This window comes from Rhopalosiphum maidis, chromosome 1, assembly GCF_003676215.2.
Source record: "Rhopalosiphum maidis isolate BTI-1 chromosome 1, ASM367621v3, whole genome shotgun sequence".
Classification (NCBI taxonomy): Eukaryota; Metazoa; Arthropoda; class Insecta; order Hemiptera; family Aphididae; genus Rhopalosiphum; species Rhopalosiphum maidis.
In genome coordinates, this window is record NC_040877.1 from 58,794,793 (window position 1) to 58,816,399 (window position 21,607).

At 26.8% G+C, this 21,607-nt stretch overlaps 1 protein-coding gene across 8 annotated transcripts in view; it reads left to right on the top strand.

The window, feature by feature from the left end:
- LOC113550520 (sex peptide receptor-like) overlaps positions 1-17,253 on the top strand; it is a 98,209-nt gene extending 80,956 nt beyond the window's left edge. For 5 of the 8 annotated variants that reach the window (XM_026952428.1, XM_026952420.1, XM_026952413.1 and 2 more), the window contains 2 exons: positions 452-883; positions 14,341-15,755. In XM_026952428.1, the coding sequence (XP_026808229.1) occupies positions 471-883; positions 14,341-15,202 (1,275 nt within the window). In that variant the 5' untranslated portion in view covers positions 452-470 and the 3' untranslated portion in view covers positions 15,203-15,755. Of the gene's footprint in view, positions 1-451; positions 884-14,340; positions 15,756-16,773 lie in introns of those variants that run through there. The other 3 variants (XR_003405029.1, XM_026952460.1, XM_026952467.1) reach the window with 3 other exon arrangements.
- Positions 17,254-21,607: the final 4,354 nt, after the last annotated feature.

Genomic DNA, 21,607 nt, shown 5'->3' on the forward strand with positions numbered 1-21,607 from the left:
ATAGGAACTATAGCTAAAGCTTTATTATCATTAGAAAAATATACGTACAATAATAATAAAATATATTTATTTTTATTATTATTTTGAGTGCATATTATAAATATGCACTCAAAATAAGTAAACACTTTGTTGAAGATCTATGGGGAGGAAGAAATCTTGCGAGGGAGACAGCTGTCACTTCTGCTTTACCAGCGCGCATGCTGATATTATTTACAGTAACATACGTTTCTACATAACAGTTAAAATAATAACGACATTTTAAATATATTATTGCCAATTTTTCTTTTTTAATAATTTTTAAAAATTGTACAATAATATTGTCCATAGGGCGCATAGGCTTATCGATACTTGTAGATATTTCATATCAAACCGTCTGCCATAATGTAGTGAATGTTTCCGCATGACGATAGTTCCGTGTGCGAATTTTCAATTTTCTCCTCTATTCCTGCAGGTGATATCCACGCTCACGGATGGAACGCGGTAACGGGACTTCCGGAGCTGCCGGCGGTGCAGCGCACATATCGCCGTACTGCGGTGATCTGCTGGTCGACATGCACGATGTGTACGTCCACTACCACGGTTACGCCAGCCTTCTGGTGTGCGCATTCGGTTCGGTTGCGAACGTGCTCAACATCGCCGTGCTGACGCGCAAGGAAATGGTCTCGCCCACCAACGCCATACTCACCGGGCTGGCCGTGGCCGACCTGCTGGTTATGGTCGAGTACGTGCCGTTCGCTTACCACATGTACCTCCGACCGACCAACTATCCGCGCGCCGACCGCTTCTCCTACAACTGGTCACTATTCGTCTTGCTCCACTCTGACTTTTCGCAGGCTTTTCACACCATATCCATATGGCTGACGGTCACCCTGGCCGTGTGGAGGTAAGTGTGGCGCAAAATATAATTAAGGTATACGGATTTCAAAATTGTTTAATTACACTTTATACCAAATGCCCTGAAACGATGCTTTCTGAGCACAAAATTTGATATGGTCAATAAATAAGAACCTAAAAATTGAAATTATTTAGTTTTAATAATTTTTATATTTTTGTTTATTTTATTAGGTGAAAAACATTGGATAACAATTTATTTACCATAACCCATATTTTATTAAAAATAAAAATAATAAATTAGTATTATTTAACTTTTTAGCTTTGCAAGTATAAATATTTAATTTAAAGTTTCGGTTACATGGTTCATGCAGTCGTATATTTTATCAATTATAAAAATTACTTACAAGTTACATAACTGGTTTTACTTTTTGTCTGATATAATAATTGTGATATACAATCTACTGCAATACTGTGGGTAATACCACAAGACACAAATGGTATCGTAATCTATTATACGATTTAATAATAATAAAAAAATAATACATTGGGAAGTGTCATCAATGAGTAGCTCTTTTCATTGTAAATGTTTATCATCATGTCATTGTCACTGTCATTGTCACTGTCATTGTTAGCATATATGCTTATTGTATCGAACGATACAGATTAAAACTTTCTATACGGAGTGATTCTTTTATCATAAAACACTCATTATTTCAAAAAGTATTCATGTTTTTGAATATATTTTTTTACATAGTTTCAAGTTGTTAAAAAACAAAGTTTTTATTAAATAAGTATATTTTTAAATATTTTTTAACCTTATATTTTTTTTATTTTTTTTTTACTTTTTTGAATGACAACATAGAGTTTTAATTTCATATTCTAAAGCAGATAAATATTACAATATTATTATTATTAAAATAAAAATCTGGAATTTATAAAATATTCAAATCAATGCCTTAATAATATATCTAACAATGTTTTTCTGTATTGGAACTCATTGACTATAGAAATATAACTGGTTAGGTACATACCTATACTTTTAGTGTGATTTTTTTTTTGCGTTGTGAGGATTACCACACACCAAAAAAAGCAAAGCTGCTTAGCGTACTAAAATAGCTTTAGTAATGAAAAATAATCTTTTTAAAAAATTAATTTATTCCTATTCAATTTTTATAACAAACACCTTAAAAAATACGGACAATAACGTCCTTTTTGGCAGAAGGTATGTTGACGAGTACAAATATGATTTGTCTATTTCTTATTTTTTAATTTGCAATACTGTTGTGATGTTATTAAACTTATTATGACTATAGACAATTAAAACAAAATTAATTAAGGAACTTTAAGCAGTTTTGCTTTTTTGATCAGTGGTAGGCCTTAAACTTTGGCGTCAGGTTCTTAAAACATAACTATTGATTTGACGTACTTATACTTGGTACTTTTAAACCATTACCCTAAATTTTAAACACACCGTTAATACGTTTAAAAGTTAAATACCCACCAATAATTTTTTTTATTTAATACTTTTAAATCGAATGGCTATATTGATGTTATTATACATTGAGATATAATTATTAAAATTCGTAACATGTATTGTTTTACTTACTCAAAGTTAAAATTGTTTTATATAAAGGTTAATTATATAAATATTTTAAAAGTTCAACTTTTATTTTCCTTAAAGTATTTGAATAGCTAGGTAAGTTTTAAAGTTAAAAGGAGGCTGGTAAAACAATATATTTAACTCATAAATACCTAGTGGATGTGTATGTAAGAAGACAGAATGAAACACTCCATGTTTAGTATAATATATATTATAAATAGATATAAATAAATACAGACTGAATAACAACTGAAAAAGAGACAAAAGTATGAAAATATTTCAATTATATTTTGAAAAGAAAATATGATGATTAAAAAATATATTGATGTTCTTGACATAATAATAAGTGTATCACTAAGTAAATAAAGATATACTCTTTGACATATCAAAAATTCAAAACAATAAAAATAAAGTTCAGCATATCAACACATTCAAAACTTCTATTCATTAAATAACTACTCAAGATAATACATCTACAACTATTCAAGAAAATGATTATTTCACTTGAGATAACAAAATATCAATATAATAATACTACCATTATTATAACATCTTAGGACTTGAAGAGTCAAATATAATTATGATAGTTGTTTGAGATGTATTTACTGTTATAACGCCCAAGGTAGTTTTGATACCACCCCTTTAACAAAATGTGTCACTTCAGCTATATTTGGATATAAAACATTAGCAAGTACTTACAAACACTCAACATTTGAGACATACTCGTGTATATCAAATCATTAGGTTTATTTTACATACAATATTTGTCTAATTTTGAAACTTTAAAAATAACAAGTGAATTTTTTTAATTCATTTTTATAGATAATTTTCTAAAAGTTTTATAACTTTACTAATTTTTATTCTTCTACCATAGAAGAATATGTATTATATTATTATTATAATATTATATTAACCAAAGTCGATAAATACAATAATGAATCAACAGGTATAAGCTACGACAAACCTAAAAATAAGACTTAAGTATAATATTAAAATAAATTCACTCAGTGAAGTATATTTCGTTGATAAATTAACAACAATAGAAAAAAAAAAAATTTAAACGTAAAATAACAAAATAATAACTTTAGTAATAAATCATGGATTAGAAAAATTAATTCAGATTTTCAACTTATTTTTACCAAATAATACAGCAGCAACTTGTCTGCTGTTACGTTAATGACGCCACAGATTTGAACCTGTATAAAATAATTGTATGGTAATATAAAACGATAATATAATATCAATTTTATTTTACCAGGAATTATATAATGATAGATTTACCCAAAAAAAGTAAAAATAAATACATTCCATTGGGATATGGTATAAGAAAATATCATGGGGTTTGATTAACGATCAACGATAGACGATACATGTCGGTTGTGGTCAGCAATATACTTTCGAATTTAAATCCCTAAAAAAATGACCACCCAGCGCTATTGTACCCCCTCTTATAAATGTAAGTTTTACTGGCATACTCCGGTAACTATTACGAAACAATTTATATACCTCATTTAAAGTTTTCGCGCACTCTACACAGAAAGTGTAAAATACAAACAATGTACAACGAGAGTGTATAGTATTCGTTAAGTCCGAAACGCTCTGGGAGGCTTACCCTATATAGGAAGCCACGAACCCACAGTATTGTTTTTAATCACCGAATGCATTTGATTTTAGTATCGCTATAACTTTAAGACTTGCAGAGCTGAAAAACAATAATTGAAACCCAATTGAAACCGACGCACTATCTAACCTACAATATATACTACAAATATATTATATATAGGTGTATATACTTTACGCTGCTAGCGACAGACTTCCAAGAGATAGATAACCAGAAGCCTTTTTGAATTTATACCTTCGTAACCCCTGTACACCGATACGACTTATTATTAAATCTGTATCATTTACATAACTTTTGGGCCAAAACTATTAGATTTATATCTAACCACATCGGTTTATCGATTCGTTCAGTCTCGTACGTTTTTAGTTTATTTATTTAGTTTTGGATATTTTCCAATACCTTTTATATTTTGGAGAAAGAGAAGTAACTGTTTCACGATTCGCTGTTTACATAAAAATAAGTGCGTTAGTTATTGAGACAAAATGGTTCGAGATTAAAGAACTACCGATAAATGTGTAAAAAAAAAAATCTAATAAACTAAAGTACTTACTTAATCCGTTAAATCATATTCATTGTATGTTTTGTCGGACACTAAAACATAATACACGTTTATTTATATAGTATCGATTTTTGTTGAAGTTGATGACAAATTATTTTTACAACATAATACTATACCCTATAGAAATCTGATGAAATGCAACATTTCTATAATCCGGTAAAAAATGTCGGCTATTGTTAAGTTAGTTGTACATTTTCAGTTGCCTTTAAAACGACGTTTGAATTTTTCCATTTCCAAATGAATAACTTTTAAAAAAAACAATATTATTTCCATAAAATTTGTTATTTTATTTATAAAAATATGATATTGTTTGGCAAAATGTTTCCAAATATCGAATTGCGACTTACGAGTTGCAAACCATTTAATCTGGGAATATCACCGACTTTATGTCGATTAGCGGAACTTTATATAATATTAGACAACGTAGCAAACAGACATATACGGATCAATTGTCTATCTAATTAAAAGACACAAAATATAACGTAATATATCAGAAGCCAGGAAATCCCGTTCTCTAAATGAGTTGCTTATATAAATGTGACACAGTATTACGTTGTTGGATAATGTCTCAAATATAAACTAAAAATAAAATATCATTATTATCAAACTTAAACCGTTTAAAATTGTGTAATTCAAATAAATAATATATTATATTCATTGTATTACATATTTATTGAGTCTTGTAAATACAATTACACACATTTTTCCGCTTACTATTTAACTTTTTTTTTCTATACGAGTATTGGAATTTAATTTAGTCTTGGTTACATTATAGTTTATACAACTATATTTCTTAATTTTAAAAATAATTTACATGAATATTTTTTTAATTGATCTAAAATATCATCTCAAATAATAATATAATAATGTTAGCTACTATATAAAGCTGTAATTACGTGCAATTACAATACCTTTTAATAATATATACCTACTTAAAATAAAAAAACAAATGTATTAAAACAAAATTTCATAGATAATTTAATATTTGGCCACAAAACATATCTTATTTGTTCAAATCAAATACATAAATTAAAAATATTGATTTTATTAACTACCTAATAATAATTACCAATACTAGGAAAGGTATAAACAATATATATATATATGTATTAATTCAATAAAACTATTTTAAATTTATCATAAAATAACGCGGATTCAGAAATCGAATTACTTAAAAGAAACTAATACGAAATGAAATACGAGTTTAGAACTAATTTAAGTAATTTAAATATTTCAAAGTAATATGCATGTGATACATAGTTAAAATCCTAATTTAATTTAAATAATTTGCAAATAAAAGTAATAATATATTGTATATGTTACTGTCGAATTTTAATTATAGAAAAAATATAAAGTATAACAAATATTATTTACGTATTTCACGAGGACATTTATATAATATCTACAATAGTTATATTTATTTGAAATTTAAATTCATATTTATAATAATGTATTTAATTACTCAAATAATATGAAAAATGAGTTTCTTTTATCGTTATTCCGAGAATTATTTTTATTGAACGTCTATTCTATTTATGAATACTGAATACAATTTTTCTTTTTTTCGTATGGAAAAAAAGTCAGGGTTAACTCGGATTTATGTTTGTAGAATTCCTATACCATTTTTCAACGGGGTTTAGTTTTCCACTGGCAATTTCATTAATTTTTTCGAATTCATCTAGGATTCAACGGACAATGGCCATTTTTTAAGGGTTTGCATTTAAGGTCGAACATATACGTGAAAATCGTGATACGACTGAAGGTGACAAGATTAAGTGTTGTATCGGTGTAGGCTATAATTAACTATACGAGTAGGCAGCGTCATTGATTGTTTCACTTTATCATTGAAGTTGGCCTGAAGTCCGATAGAATATTGCTTTTTTCAATGGAAAAAAAATAAACCTTTACAAATATAATATCAATATTATACCACCCAAATTCGATTTATATTTTTACACTAAAAAATATGAAGTAAAAATCAATTAATTTTTATTATTTTTTTGAATTGCCACTTTATAATATTTATAATAAGTACTTCTGTTTATAATTAGCTAAATATAAATATTTCACGAATACAACCAAGACATTATAATCGTATACTGTATGATGTATTGGCTAATATTATGTAATAGATGCGAAAAAAAAACGTCTATTTCAACTAATTAACTAATATTTATAATCAGGTTTTTATGATAAAATTATTCTGTATATTTAAATAATGACAACAATTAAACAAAGATATTGGGAATTCTTTCTATAGTACCTAACTAATTTTTAGTAAATATTGATTTTTGTTTATAGAATACGTAAATATATTCATTTAGCGAAGTATTTAATATCTAAGTCTCCCAAAATCTTAGTCAATTCTTTTTATACGTTAAAAATGTATTTATGATAAATATAAAAATATCCTTAAATTTATTTAAAATTATATCCTAGGTAGCTGTCTAAATATTAAACATAAAATATAATTTAAATCATAGAACATATTATTCACAGTAAGCTTTTAATACTTAATTTATGATGTTTCTATATTATATTACTTATATCATTATCGTATATTGGTCGAATATAATCGATATAATTCTCCATATATACGAAATCATATACACAAATAAGTATACAAGTTAAAAGTACTTATCCTCTACTAAGTTTTAAGGCATATTAGGATTTTAAAAACCAGGTCAGAAGTATCCGATAACACGTATCAAATCAAACAATTTAACCTAATATGTTGTTTATGTCCAACACCCTGTACACTTTAAAAAAAATGTATGCTCTTATATTGTATAAGTATTTTGTTACACGTTAAACCTCAATTTTATAAAATGTTTTATATTATATTTCGAAACCCCTAAAAATGGGTTTATTAAAATAATGAAATAAACTAATAAACAATAAATCCTTAACACCAGTAATTCTTTTAACTACTTCATAATTTATATTATGTAACTATCTACGTTTTACATAACTTCTTTGATAGATGTACATATCACATTTGCAAATTTTAGTAATATATAAATAATCTTTTATCAAAAAATTACACACTTTATATAATATGTGTGCCAATTTATATAAACGATAATAATTCACAGTACGTGTAAGTGTATTGTATATTTGTATAACATATAAGTACCAACCAAACATTCAGTTAGATACCTATTACTATAAGTGTACATACGCGAGTTTATAATACATGACCCAGGCAAAGAAAAGAAAATACCATTTAATTCAAGTCGCGTGCATAAAATGTGAAAGCTTTTAGATTTCTTGCGAATATGTGACAGCCGTTACATCTTTAAAACATACAGAAAATACGAAAATGAAAAAGCGACATTTCATTTCATCTAAAAAAGAAAAAAAATAGATTAGGTTATAAAAATAAGTTATACTTTTTAAAGTGGAATAACCTACTATGCGATTTAATGTATTTTTTATAAATTAAAAAATAATTTATAGAATGTATTTATTGAATAATGGCATGTATAAGATGTAAATACATTATAACTCTTGTGCGTCTTGTATAATTACTGTTGAACTATTCATAACGTTCTGGGCCCTTTTTTGAAACAATAAATTAATAAAACATGCACACACTTGTACGTTGTACATATTAAATTTATGAGTCAACGGCGTGAATAAAGAAAAATATATTTTGAAATGTTAAACATTTTCTACGGGAATTCAAAAATTACATAGATGTTATACACCAATCGCAATTTTTTTTATTTATATTCAAATGTTTGCTGAAAACAAACTAAAAACAAACTAACAAACTATTTTAAGATTCCATATTTAAAATTTATTGGAAAACATTGTAACACTATTCATTGGTACAAATCCCAGGGGCGCTAAGGGTGCTAAGCACCCCCAAAATACAAATTAGCACCCCCAATTAATTTCCACTGTTTTCCATTATACCTACTATAATTAATTTATTGGTGTATAAATCTTCCGTCGCAGGAAGACAATATTTGTTGGAGTGATAAGGAATTGTCCGAAATCGTCCCATATTAATTAGTATTTAATATGATTATGGATGCACAGAATAATTCTGTGATAGAAGTATGTTGGTTTATGAAAGATTAAAATGATAAAGGAAATAATTACAGTTGATTACTGTCAAAACATTTATAAAATACATAATAATATTGTACGTTACATAAACGATAAACATGTTAATTTATCTTTAAGAAACTGTTCTTTTTTTTTTTTTTTTCTTATAACTTATAAATGACTGATATTAAAAATAAAATTTGTATTGATTAAATTTATTATTTATTTTTTTAAATTAACTTATTATTTTAAATTTTAACACATAGAACACTTATTGAGAGTAATAGGTAGTGTGAGGTTGGCCCTCAACTCTCAAGCTACTCACGCGTCTGTGATGAGTAATTTCTGTCGGGGCTAAAACACCCCCAGGATTTAATGAGGATTTGCGCCAATGACATTATTAAAGTATAACTCGCAATATCAAGACATTTGTAAAATAATATCTACAAGTAATTAATGTATAATAATTCGTCTATTCCAGATTGTCATAATTATTTATTTATAATATTACAGTACCTAATTTAATTGTTCAAGAATTAAATGACTACATAAGTGTAATATTAATATATTATAATTAAAAATTATTAATTAATAATAGACTATATAAAATAAATATAAACTCTACTACATTTTTTTCCTAACGTTTATATTTCATGACATACATTTTGATTTAAATTTTTTTTATACAAAATACAAATTATTTTTCTATTTAATTTGTTTTGTACGGGTAAACTGTATTTAACTTAAATTAACTACCAATTTTATTATGAATATATTTTTATAATAATTTTATATAGAATTAAAATTGTATATTATAAATTATTTAGATATAAAAGTATTCGAGTATATTATCCTACTCTTAATTATCTATTTATATTAATGCACATAATGAAAAATAAGTAGCAAACTCCATTTGGTAAATAAATATAATTTTAAATAGTTTAATATTGTAGGTAACAAATTGTATAAAATATATTAATATAATCTATTACTACCACTATATTACAATTTTAAACAAAAACTTTTTTTATTTTTTTAAATATGGTTATTTTTTATTATTAATCAAGTACGGAATAAATAGTAGTAATGTAATCATATAGGGTCTTCAAAATTGTAAGTGATGAAAATGGCGTAGATCAATATTCCCAATACATTTTTGGATTCTGGAAGAGTATGAATAATAACAAAAAAACCATTTATTAAATATTTGATCAAAATGAGAATATACTTGTAATCACTTATTATCAGACAATACAATATATAATAATAATAAAATATTTTAAAATAAGAATTCAGACAGTTAGATAACTATGAATCACAGAATTATTAATTATCAATTCGATTTGTTCAATTTAGTGCAGGATTATAGTGTTGTAACTCATTATTAAAGATCTAAGACCTATATATTAATTTATTGCATTTTAAAAATGATTTATAGCTCAATTAAATACATCGCTGTTAGAGTTTTGAATACATTTATCGATGGACTTCATAGTACTTCATCTTAACGCTTAGAAAAACGATTCAAAAAATTACCTATTCAAAGTATAGAGACCAAATAGATTTAATTTTCATATCATACAAGAAGTCACTTGAAAGTTATGGAGCATTTTTTCTACGCAAAAAAATGTTCATAAAATAAATATTAAATGATGAAAACATATCAGTAATACATAATTACTTCACTTTACTTATATATTTAATCAACATATTTATTATAAACATAGAAAATACTTCATAATTCAAACCAATGTGAAAATATTTTTGCTAAGTTTATTTATTATGCGTATTCCTATAAATTTAAATTGGCCAAAGCTGTTTAATAACTTACTATTATGCGGCGTGTATAAATGAATAACATTTAAAATTAAAATAATCTGCAATTGTTGAAAATTATATTTATTAAATTTATTCTAAAATATAAAATTTATAATGTTTAAAAAAATGATTCCTTTAAAATAATTTATTGATTTCTTATGTTTAACCATTAATTATAAGAACTTCATTTGTCCATTTATATGTAATGAACTTTTGTAGGTTAGATTAATTCAAAACATTACAATATAATATAATATTAATACCTTCCCTAACTGTTTCGCTGTAGTAATTGATAAATTATTTTTTTTTAAACAATATTCGTAAACTCGCTATTTTAAAAATGTATTATTTTTCTAAGGAAACTGTTAAAAATCGGTTTCTTACTTAATTTCGGGTCTCTTACGTTCGTTTCTCAAAAATGATTTCCAATCACAGTTTGCAAGTGAAAAAAAAAATGTGTTTTTCGTAAAAAAGAAAACTTTTACCGCGAATCATACAATAATATATACACGGTATTATACAATTCTATACAATATTGTGAATGGACAATAATATTTAAATGAAGAAAACCCGTACAATCAGATTTGTGAGTGAAATCCGTAACTGTTATTATTATACACTGGGGAATAGAAAGTTCCAACACGAGATTAACAAGTTAAAAATTACATACGTTAATTCCTCCAAATGAGATGTGTTAGTTCCTATTAGGTAAAAAATTTATATAGGCATGTTAGTTCCTACGCGGTGAAAAAATAATTGACTATTAAATCATCACAATATTCTGTTGTTGCTGAATTATACGAAACCAAACATTTATAAGTAAAATAACTCTTAATATTATTATTAAAAATAAATATATTAATTGATTATTTTTTTAAGTCAATTGTATTAAATTGTATTATTATCTTATAATTTGTGTAGAAACTTTATATATTATATTATATTATTCTCTGTTGTTTGGGAATTAGCATACGTAATATTATTCCATGTAAGAAGTTACATACCTAAAAACATTTTTCCACAATGTATATAGCAAGGAACCAATATAATATTACATAATATGTTTTTATTTTACCTGTCTCATGAAGGAACACCAAAGTTTCATACCGTAAAAAAGATATATCTACACCTACATGAAATGTGTTCCACTAGTCACTACCTATAATGGACAGGTAATACAATTTTTTTCATTTTCCGGGGGATTTCCATGGTGTATATTTATAAGTGTATTTATAACGAATTGCTGGACTCTGGTCTCTGATATTATATTGCGAGATATATTACGTAATATAAATTACAATAAATATGGATGAATTTCGTTCTCAGTTTTTAGTTAATAAGCTTTAATAATAAACTAGTTTATTGTCAACACGGTTATTGAAAACTTAGCCTCTAAACTACCCTATCGGTTTTTATTTATATATTTATATAATGAATTTCATAGGTAGGTAATAATACATTAATACTTCATATTTATAATTTTTTGACAGACATTTCTGGTTACATTTATATTGTTTATTTATTTTATTTTATTTATCATATTATTGACTATAAATAATTTTTGATTAGACACAACTTATATTTACTTTTATTTCACATTCAACAAACATATTTTTGATTGAGTATATTATAGTATAGTATTTTTTCATCCGTGTACCTCTTGACCTCTCACCATTACGTACCCCCAAATGTCAAATTGCGGTATATTTTTACATAATATAATAAATAATAAATTATAAAATATCATTATATTTAAATATTGTGAAAATTTTTTAAAATTAAAAAAAAAATTATTACGAATATGAAACTACTGAATATTTATGTACTTACGCCATATATGACACAGACACTTTAAAAAAAAAAGCGGCTAACTAATTATTAGAATATATTATATCGATATCAAACCAAAACATATTTTATCGGGATATAAAATAAAAATGATTTATGGATTTTTAATAGGCATATGAACGATGTTGTGACGAACTACGTTATTGTTATGCTACCCGATCAGATAAAATCTAGAGTACACTTGTTTATTACGAAAAAACATTTTTTTGTCAAATATTATTATTAAATTATTAAATATAATATGACAAATAACAAATGATATTAAATACGTAAAATTTCATTTTTTTCGATCATTTCTTTGTTTTCACGTACTATCGGTTGAGAAATGCTGCACTATAATATGATAATATTAATTATATTATTTATTTTTTATTTATTTCCTATATTATGTTATTGACCATAATATTGACTTCTAATTAGATTCAACATATATTTACTTTTTTGTTACATCACAATCATCATACATTAAACAAAAAAATTGTTTTAATATAACTCTGGTTAAAAGAAAAATTAATTTAGTTACATATTTTAGCAATCGTTAGTTAGAGTATAGTATTACTTAGTTTCTCCGCTGCATGAACAAACATAGATAATAAATCATAGATAATATGTACATATAAAAATTATGATTTAAAAAATTATATTTTGAATTCAACCTAATCTAACTTTTCAAATGACATGTCAATTTTCCCCTCATATTATGTATATAGGCGAAACTACTCTACCAGTTATCGGCACAACAAAAAAGAAGTATTTACAAATTATATATAGATTATAAAAAAAACATCGTTGTTATGAAAAAAAATTTACATATAGCCCAAAAACCAGCTAAACCATACCTATGTTAATATATGAATTTCATCCCAGACTAGGGACATAATTCGCGGAGTAAGGTCGAATTGCACTTGAGTCAAAAACAGGTAAAGATCAAATACACCAATATAAAAAATAGGGCTTAACAAAAATGTCTAAAAAATATGCATAATTTAAACGTTTTAAAAACACTCATATTATACAATTCCACTTAAAATATAATCATTGGAATAACAACTATTATCGTAATGATATATTTGTTCATATATTATTATATATTATATATAATTTAATAAAATTATAAGAAACTAAATTTATATTGTAATAATATAATATACCGTGATCTAAACAAACTAATACTCTGACAACAGCTACAGTTTAGAATTTAGATTAATACGATTTATAGCTTTACAGCATTTCAAAATTATTCCAAATGTATGTAAATGTAATTGGGTACATAATTATACATTAAAAAACCTATTTTTTGACCATATCAAATATTGTTATCAGTCCTAAGCATGTAAGTGAAAAGGAAAATGAGTGTTTTAATAACGTTTAAATTAAGTTTATTTTCCAAGCATTTTTGTCGAAAATCCTTTTTTAACCAAGTGCAGTCCAAACATTAACTGTTTTTTTACACAAGCGCAATTCAATTATTTAATTTAGGTAAAAATTTTAATTTGAACATCTCGAATTCGTCTATACCACTTTTTAGTGATGGGTCGAACTGTTCGAATCTCGAACCGAACCGAACTGTCAAACATCTTTTACTGTTCGAAAATCGAACTTGAAAATATTTTTCAAACCAGCCTTACTGGCCACGATAGTTCAAAGACCAAATATTTGTACAATTGTTATTCAAAAATTATTTTCAAAAAATAAAAATTGATTATCATTATTTATAAATAATTAGACTATTAGCGATAGAAAGTTATAAGCTGTAACAAGCACTTTATGTACCATTTATAATAATAATGATAAAAAGTATTAAGTTCGAGTTCGACTTAGAATGATTCTAGGTTCGGTTCAGTTCGTTTCGATAGAAAATATGAAGGTTCGGTTCGGTTCAATTTAAAAAATCAGGGTTCGACCCATCACTACGACACTTTTACGAGACGCAACTCGTGTGCTCACATTATATACATGCGACCTTGTTGTTGACTGCTGTTTATGTTGTACGGATTTCCGCAGGTACGTGGCCGTGGTACACCCGCAGCTCAACCGGATATGGTGCCGGATGGAGACCACTCTGTCAGCGATCGCGTTGGGCTACGTAGTGTGCCCGATCATCTGCATACCCAGTTACCTGTCGTTCAACCTATTCTCGCGGGTGGAGACGCTGGACGTGAACGGCAACCGTCCGACGGCAGTGCTACAGTCGGCGCTGCGGCGGGCCAATAACGGCACCGATGTCCACAGCGGCCACGGCACCGGTGGAGGCGCCGGTGGAAGCGGTGGAGCCGGTGGTGGAGGCGGTGGCGGAGTGGCAAATGGCAGCCACGGCGGTGTCGGGCCGCTGCGCAACGTCACACTGTACTACGTCAACGTCAGCGACCTGGCCACGTCCACGTACTTGGCCGATATCAATTTTTGGGTGTACAGCGTCGTCATCAAGATCATACCGTGCGTGGCGCTCACGGTTCTCAGTCTGCGGCTGATATGCGCGCTGTTGGAGGCCAAACGCCGCCGGGCCAAGCTGACGGGCAGCGGCCGCAAGTCGGCCGACAAAGAGCGGCAGACGGACAGGACCACCCGGATGCTGTTGGCCGTGCTCATGTTGTTCCTGATCACCGAGTTCCCACAGGGCATACTCGGCCTGCTCACGCTGTTGCTCGGCAAGCGGTTCTTCCAGGACTGCTATCAGAACATGGGCGAGGTAATGGACATGCTGGCGCTGGTCAATTCGGCCATCAACTTCATACTGTACTGCGTGATGAGCCGGCAGTTCCGCAACACGTTCAGCCTGCTCTTCCTGCCGTCCTGGATCTCCAAGGTTGAGTCACAAGCTCTGTCGCACGGTAACCCGACCACTACGCAAGTCACGCAAGTCTAAGGCGATTGCTCTTTCGTGGTCGTTGTGTCCCCCCCACGATCGACCTGTCGTCGTCGTCGTCGTCGTCGTCGTCGTCGTAGCATTTATGTGCGCCACCCACCACCCACAAACCATCGGCACCGATCATCACCGCCGACGACGAGGACGACGACGGTGACGGCTATGATAATAATATTATAATATATACAGGTGGGGTGATTCATCAAGCATGCTCATCCCCCGCCCATATTTTTACTTGAGTATGCATTTATTCAAATATTGATTTTTGGAATCTCAGGTCAATAAAATACCATATTTCCAATCGCCAAGATAGATTTTTATACTATTTAGTATAGAGTGTTCTGTGGCGATACAAACTTTAGTTTTTAAAATAAAAACCGTCCATACTGTTGATTTATTTAGCAAATGATTTTTTTTTTTTACATTTTTTATGTATCTAAATATTATTATTAATATTATATCCAGTATTTTCCGAGCTATTAATTGATATGTACAGAGAATTATAGTCAATATAGTCAATGATAAAGGATTTAAATAAATATGGAGCTTAAATGTTATAAAATGTCTAGTACCTAGTTAATACTAATATAATATTCACATTTTATAGTTTGTAAAAATTATCCGAATATAGTGAGTAACATTTTGAATATTAAATCTAATTTATAGTTTTTTAAGAACCATTTTTAAGGATTATTATCATTAGTACAAACATTTTAATGAATCGGAAGCTACTAGCAAACATTTTTATTTAGATAAAACAAAATAATTTATCAACCTGTCATTTGAACAACAGAAGTTATCGCATATCGTTACAAGATACTCTCCAAATGGTATAAAAAATCTAATTGAATATAATATGGTTTTTGAGTGTACCTACATGAAAATTACAAAATTTAAATTTTTAATAAATTCGTTATTAAAGAAAAAGGGGACGAGCGTGCTCGGTGAATCACCCCATATTTAAACATTTTCGGATAACATATAATAAGCCTCTTTACGACTCTGAATTATAATACCTATATGTTAACATAAATTATAAAGCGACCACACAGGGTTATTGTTTTTAATCTACACGCTGTTTTTAGCACTGAAATATTTCACTGTTCATATGTTTCGAGCCTTTTCACTATCCCGTTGGCCGCAAAACTTAAGCTCGTATTCTTACCGTACTTTGTTCAAATGCCTCTATGTACTCGTTCAAATATTATCCACTGCCGAACGTTTAAATAATAATAAACGGACGCAATAATAATGGTCTTTATGTTTGTATATATATATATTCGAGATACGAGTACATACATATAAATAAATAGCTTTAGTCTATTTCTGATAAACATTTATTTTGATTATCGAAAAATAATTATAATAATATTTGAATTAATTCGAATAGCCGGTACAACTATTCAGTTTAGATTTTCGGTATGAAATATGTAGGTATGTATTATTCAACAAAATATTTCGATAACTTCATATTTTGTTTAAAAATAATATTATTCACATAAGGTATTCAAAATTAGTAAAATAGTCGAATGTAAAAATCAAAAGCACATTTATTTCTGTTTTAATTTTAGCCGTTAATGCAGCAGTGTAGACCGGACAAAAGAGTGCTGACCTGAAGATGTTTTTGATTCCTGAGTTTCCGCGAGGTATTATACGTACAATAACTCTGTTGCAATTCCAAACGTCATAAATTATAACGAAAACTTTTGAAATTAAAGTGAATTTTTAAACATAATCTGTGGTTGTCAACAAGTTTAAAATATTATTATTTTCATTCGTTCAACTCGAAAGTCGAAGACATCCAAACTATTCCATTATAAAAAATGACGCACACAAAGCACATTGGTATAATGGCTTATGTAATTATTAGTAACGTCCATGGAAATGTCATCAAACTTGTATTTATTTACAAAAGTTGAATCAGCAGGATTCACTCCGTAATAATAATCATAAAAATGACTTAACCATACCATTTGCATAGTGTAAAATGTTATATATTTAATAATACCGAAATCTAATAATGGATATTATCAACTTTAATGTAAACTTGAAAAAATGTTGTTAAATTTACAAAATCTAACCATTAGATATTATATTATTAATAATAAAAAATGTAGATTTTATTTTATAAACTCGAATTCTATTAAAATATTGGATTGGATTATATGTTTACTGTTAAAAACTACAATAAATTACCCAATGTTATTATAAATTAAACTATACAAGTAAATTGTACTTATTGTGTATAAACATAATAAGCGTTAAGATGAAAATATTGTAATATTAAAATAAATAAAATTAGTACATTCTAATACACTTTTAGTTAAAGTATAAGATAGGAACATAAATGATTATTTAGTTTATAATAAAGGGACTACCTATCAAATGTTATATTTTTATTTGTTCGTGTTTGATATATGTTTTGTTAACTAAAATATTACATAGCTCGGATTTTTATTGAATAATAAATCAACGTATTATATTTAGTAATAGCTTTTGAAAATGTTCGATCATATACATTTCTATGTTTACGCAAATTGTAGTTAACTATTCGTTTTTCTAATTTGTTTTGATTGCATACATAATATACTTAATTTGATGTATTAAAATTATTATGCATTATATTTTGTAAATATTCAATAAATATATTTATGTGCTTTAATTTGGACTAACTTCATTTATAAGGCTCTTCTGTATGTATTCTTCAGTAATAAACCAACTCAGTTAATGTCATTAATACTTTTTCCATGATTAAACCGTCGAATAAATAAATTGTAAAAATTAACTAACATTTGAAGTCATGTCATTGAACATCTCCTTTAATCGAGCCAGCGTATCCGTGTATTTTTATTATACGTAGCATTTATTGTATTCAGAACATACAGATTTATAAATATTATGTAAAATCAAATTTTTTTTTTTAATATTTTATTTTGAAACTACCTATAAAAATAAACAAAGGTATTATTTAAATGTAAGGCTTGAAATAAAATCGATTTCAAAGTGAATTTTAAATATTAATAAAAAATTTTAAAAATCTTCTAAGAAATCGAAAGTCATATATATTGAAATCAAATTTTATTTTAAAATGTATGAATAATATTCAAAATAATAATTTATATAAAAATAATAATCGTTTTAAATTTTTTACAAACAAATATATTACAATTTTAAATTCGATAACAATAGTCAACAATCCTATAATATTATTCATAAGTAAGTATTACCTAAGAAATTATATTAATATTTTGTATCCTTAGACCTGTTTTGCAGCGATCTATAGAACGTCCGAATCAAGATCCCGCACGTATGAGGTAGGTAGATGGAAATCAAAATTAAAAATATAAAAGTAATATTTTAAGTGAAAATAAAGGAAAAATACTTATAATTGTAAAATAGAAAATAATTAAATCGATATATTGTGCAACAAAATATAAATCATTAAATGATAAAAATCAATATAGCATTTCGTAATTATTAAATTAGTAAAAACTAAAAAAAACTAATATCAAAAATCAAAATCGAAATGTTTCGTTTAGATTTCAAGTTTATGTGCATTACATAAAAATGCATATTTTATTAATTTAACAAGATAATATAGAATCTATTTAGCATATTGCGTATTAAATTAATATAGTTCTAAATATAGATATACCTCTATATAAAATATAGGTCTAAGGTGTATTAATCTTTATTAACGCGGCGTTTGGCAGACGGACGAATACTGACAATGGTATATAATGTATATGCGGCAAAAGCACTCCGTGAGCGATAATACGCATTAACAATCTGGTTTACAATAATTATTATATTCTAGATAATATAATATACACATTAACACAATTTTCATATTACTAGAATTAAAATAAATATATTTTGATATTACGACACAATTAATTGTAAATACTAATTTCTAATCAGCAACTCGTTAAAAAAATAAAAATGTTTTATAAAAGTAAAAATCCAATTATATAATAATATAATTTTGCAAAATAAGATAATTAACGTTTCATTATTTGTATTACAAAGTATATATGCTAAGTTTCAAAAAAATCCGACCAAAAAGTAAATTGTCTTCTTTTTACCAGCTTTTACCCTTTAAAACCCCCTAAGGATTTAATTTCGTAAAACACGTTCTTATAGGACATTTCCTACTTATATAATACCGACTTAACAAATTTCAGCTTCGTAGGTCAAACAGTTCTCGAGATTTCGTATTTAATCAAAAATACTTCTCTCTTGTAGATTAAATATAGTTAACAATTAAATATTAATAATACAATAAATACGATATTTCTGGAGAAAATTGTGTTAATCTACCGTAATAATGAAAGTAAAATAAATAACTTTAGTAGTATTATTATTATAATATTATAAAGATTTAACATTTGACATGGGTACGATTATCACTACTTGTAAAATGTACAATGCGCGACTTCGAACTTTCATCCCCTATTTTAACCCCTTCGAGCCATTTTTCACAACAAAAAGTATACCATGTCCTTCTCCAAGGTCTTATCTATCTCTGTAGCAGATTTCATGAAAATCGGTTCAACAGTTTAGACGTTAAATCGTAACAGACAGACGGAGTTACTTATCATAGCGATTCTATTAATTATTTCCATCTGTTATAGCTAGGTTAATTATTGAGATATTATACATTGTTAAAAGTTAATTGTCATAATTTATTATTTGTAAGTAACGTTTATATAGTTATAGAGGTCTGATAATATCGATAGATTTTGATCGTATCCTGTTTGGCTCTTTATTAATTTTGTTTTTTATGCGGTTATTATTTTCGTTTGGTGAATATTTCATTATTTTTCTTTTTAAACACAACGATGACACTTAGACATAGGGTGTTTAAGACAAACATTAAGCATTCAAGTATGTATTTTGCGATACTTTATAAAAACCACTTTACAACAGCCTTAATGGGAGTGCTTTATAAAATACTTCTCATGCTTTTACTCACCGGTGACTGCTAACTGGACTTAGGCACAAATAATCCAACGACAGTTCATACTTCATGTAATATAAAATAAATATGAAAAGCCAAAAAATTAAGCTTGAAGAATTATTAGAACATATGGAATATTTGATCAGTAAATGATTTTTACTTTGAATCAGCAAAATCCTGATTTATAATAATTTATAATATATACATAATATGTTGACATTCAATTATTAGTAGTGCATAATGACGACATTACATACCCATATTTTAAATTCGTTATGTTATCGCGCCAGCATTTTATTGGTTGCAACATTTAGGTATGTTATTATTAAATATTTATATATAAATAGATTAATAGGTATTCAAATTGTTTCGACTGTATATGAAAACTATTTATTAGGCATTTTAATATAGTTATAAGTTATGATTTACTGTATTAATAAATAATAATAACTATAATTATAAATAAAGAACGGATTTCATTGTAGATATATACATTTTTAAACTGATAAAAATGTGTTTGAACTGTTTGAAGTAGATCATTCCAATCAATATATCAATTATTTTGTCGTTAGAAATTCATATACATTATCGTTTTTATACTTAAGATTTGAAAATGTAATACAAGATTCTTTATTAGAATTCAACCTTTAAATGAAAACATTTTACCAGAAAGCCTAATTTATTTTTATTTTTTATTATTATTTTTATTTTTTTAATATTTCAAGTTAAAATGTTTAGCGACATTTGATATTCACCCGTAAAACAATTTTTGATATTTTATTATTTCAAAAAAAAAAAAAAACTACTTGTAATTTTCATTAAATGTTTATTTTATTATTCATTAAACTAATACATTTTTAACTCTTTTTGAGTTATTTATAGACATGATTAATTTTCAATTTTTTTTTTTTTTGGGAGGGGAGTAGGTTTTTATAAACGTCAATCAAAAATTATCCACTTGAATGCAATTTTTGAAAAATTAATACGAGATTCTTCAAAGTATTTTATACGAAACCAAAGAACCTAAAGAATGTATAAAGACGATTACTTTTAAGTAAAATAAATTACTTTAATAGCTTTATCAAATAAACATATCACTTGGTGATATAGGCTGATAGACTGTTTCTGCTCAGAATCATTATTCATATACAACGATATTATAATCATTAAATTCAAATCTAACAGACCTATAATTATATATTGATAAATATAGTCATTATTTTAACTTTTGGATTTCCTTAGATATACCCGGGTTCATAATATTTTTTTTTTGTATATCTAGTAAAATCATGTAAGATTAATAATTAATATTGTATTTGACACATTTTCATCATGTTATCGATTAGTGTCAATTTATAATATAATAAATGTTTTGTTAATGACATTTAAAGTTTTTTATAACATTTTATACAGACTATCTTTAAAATAACTTAATTATATGGTTA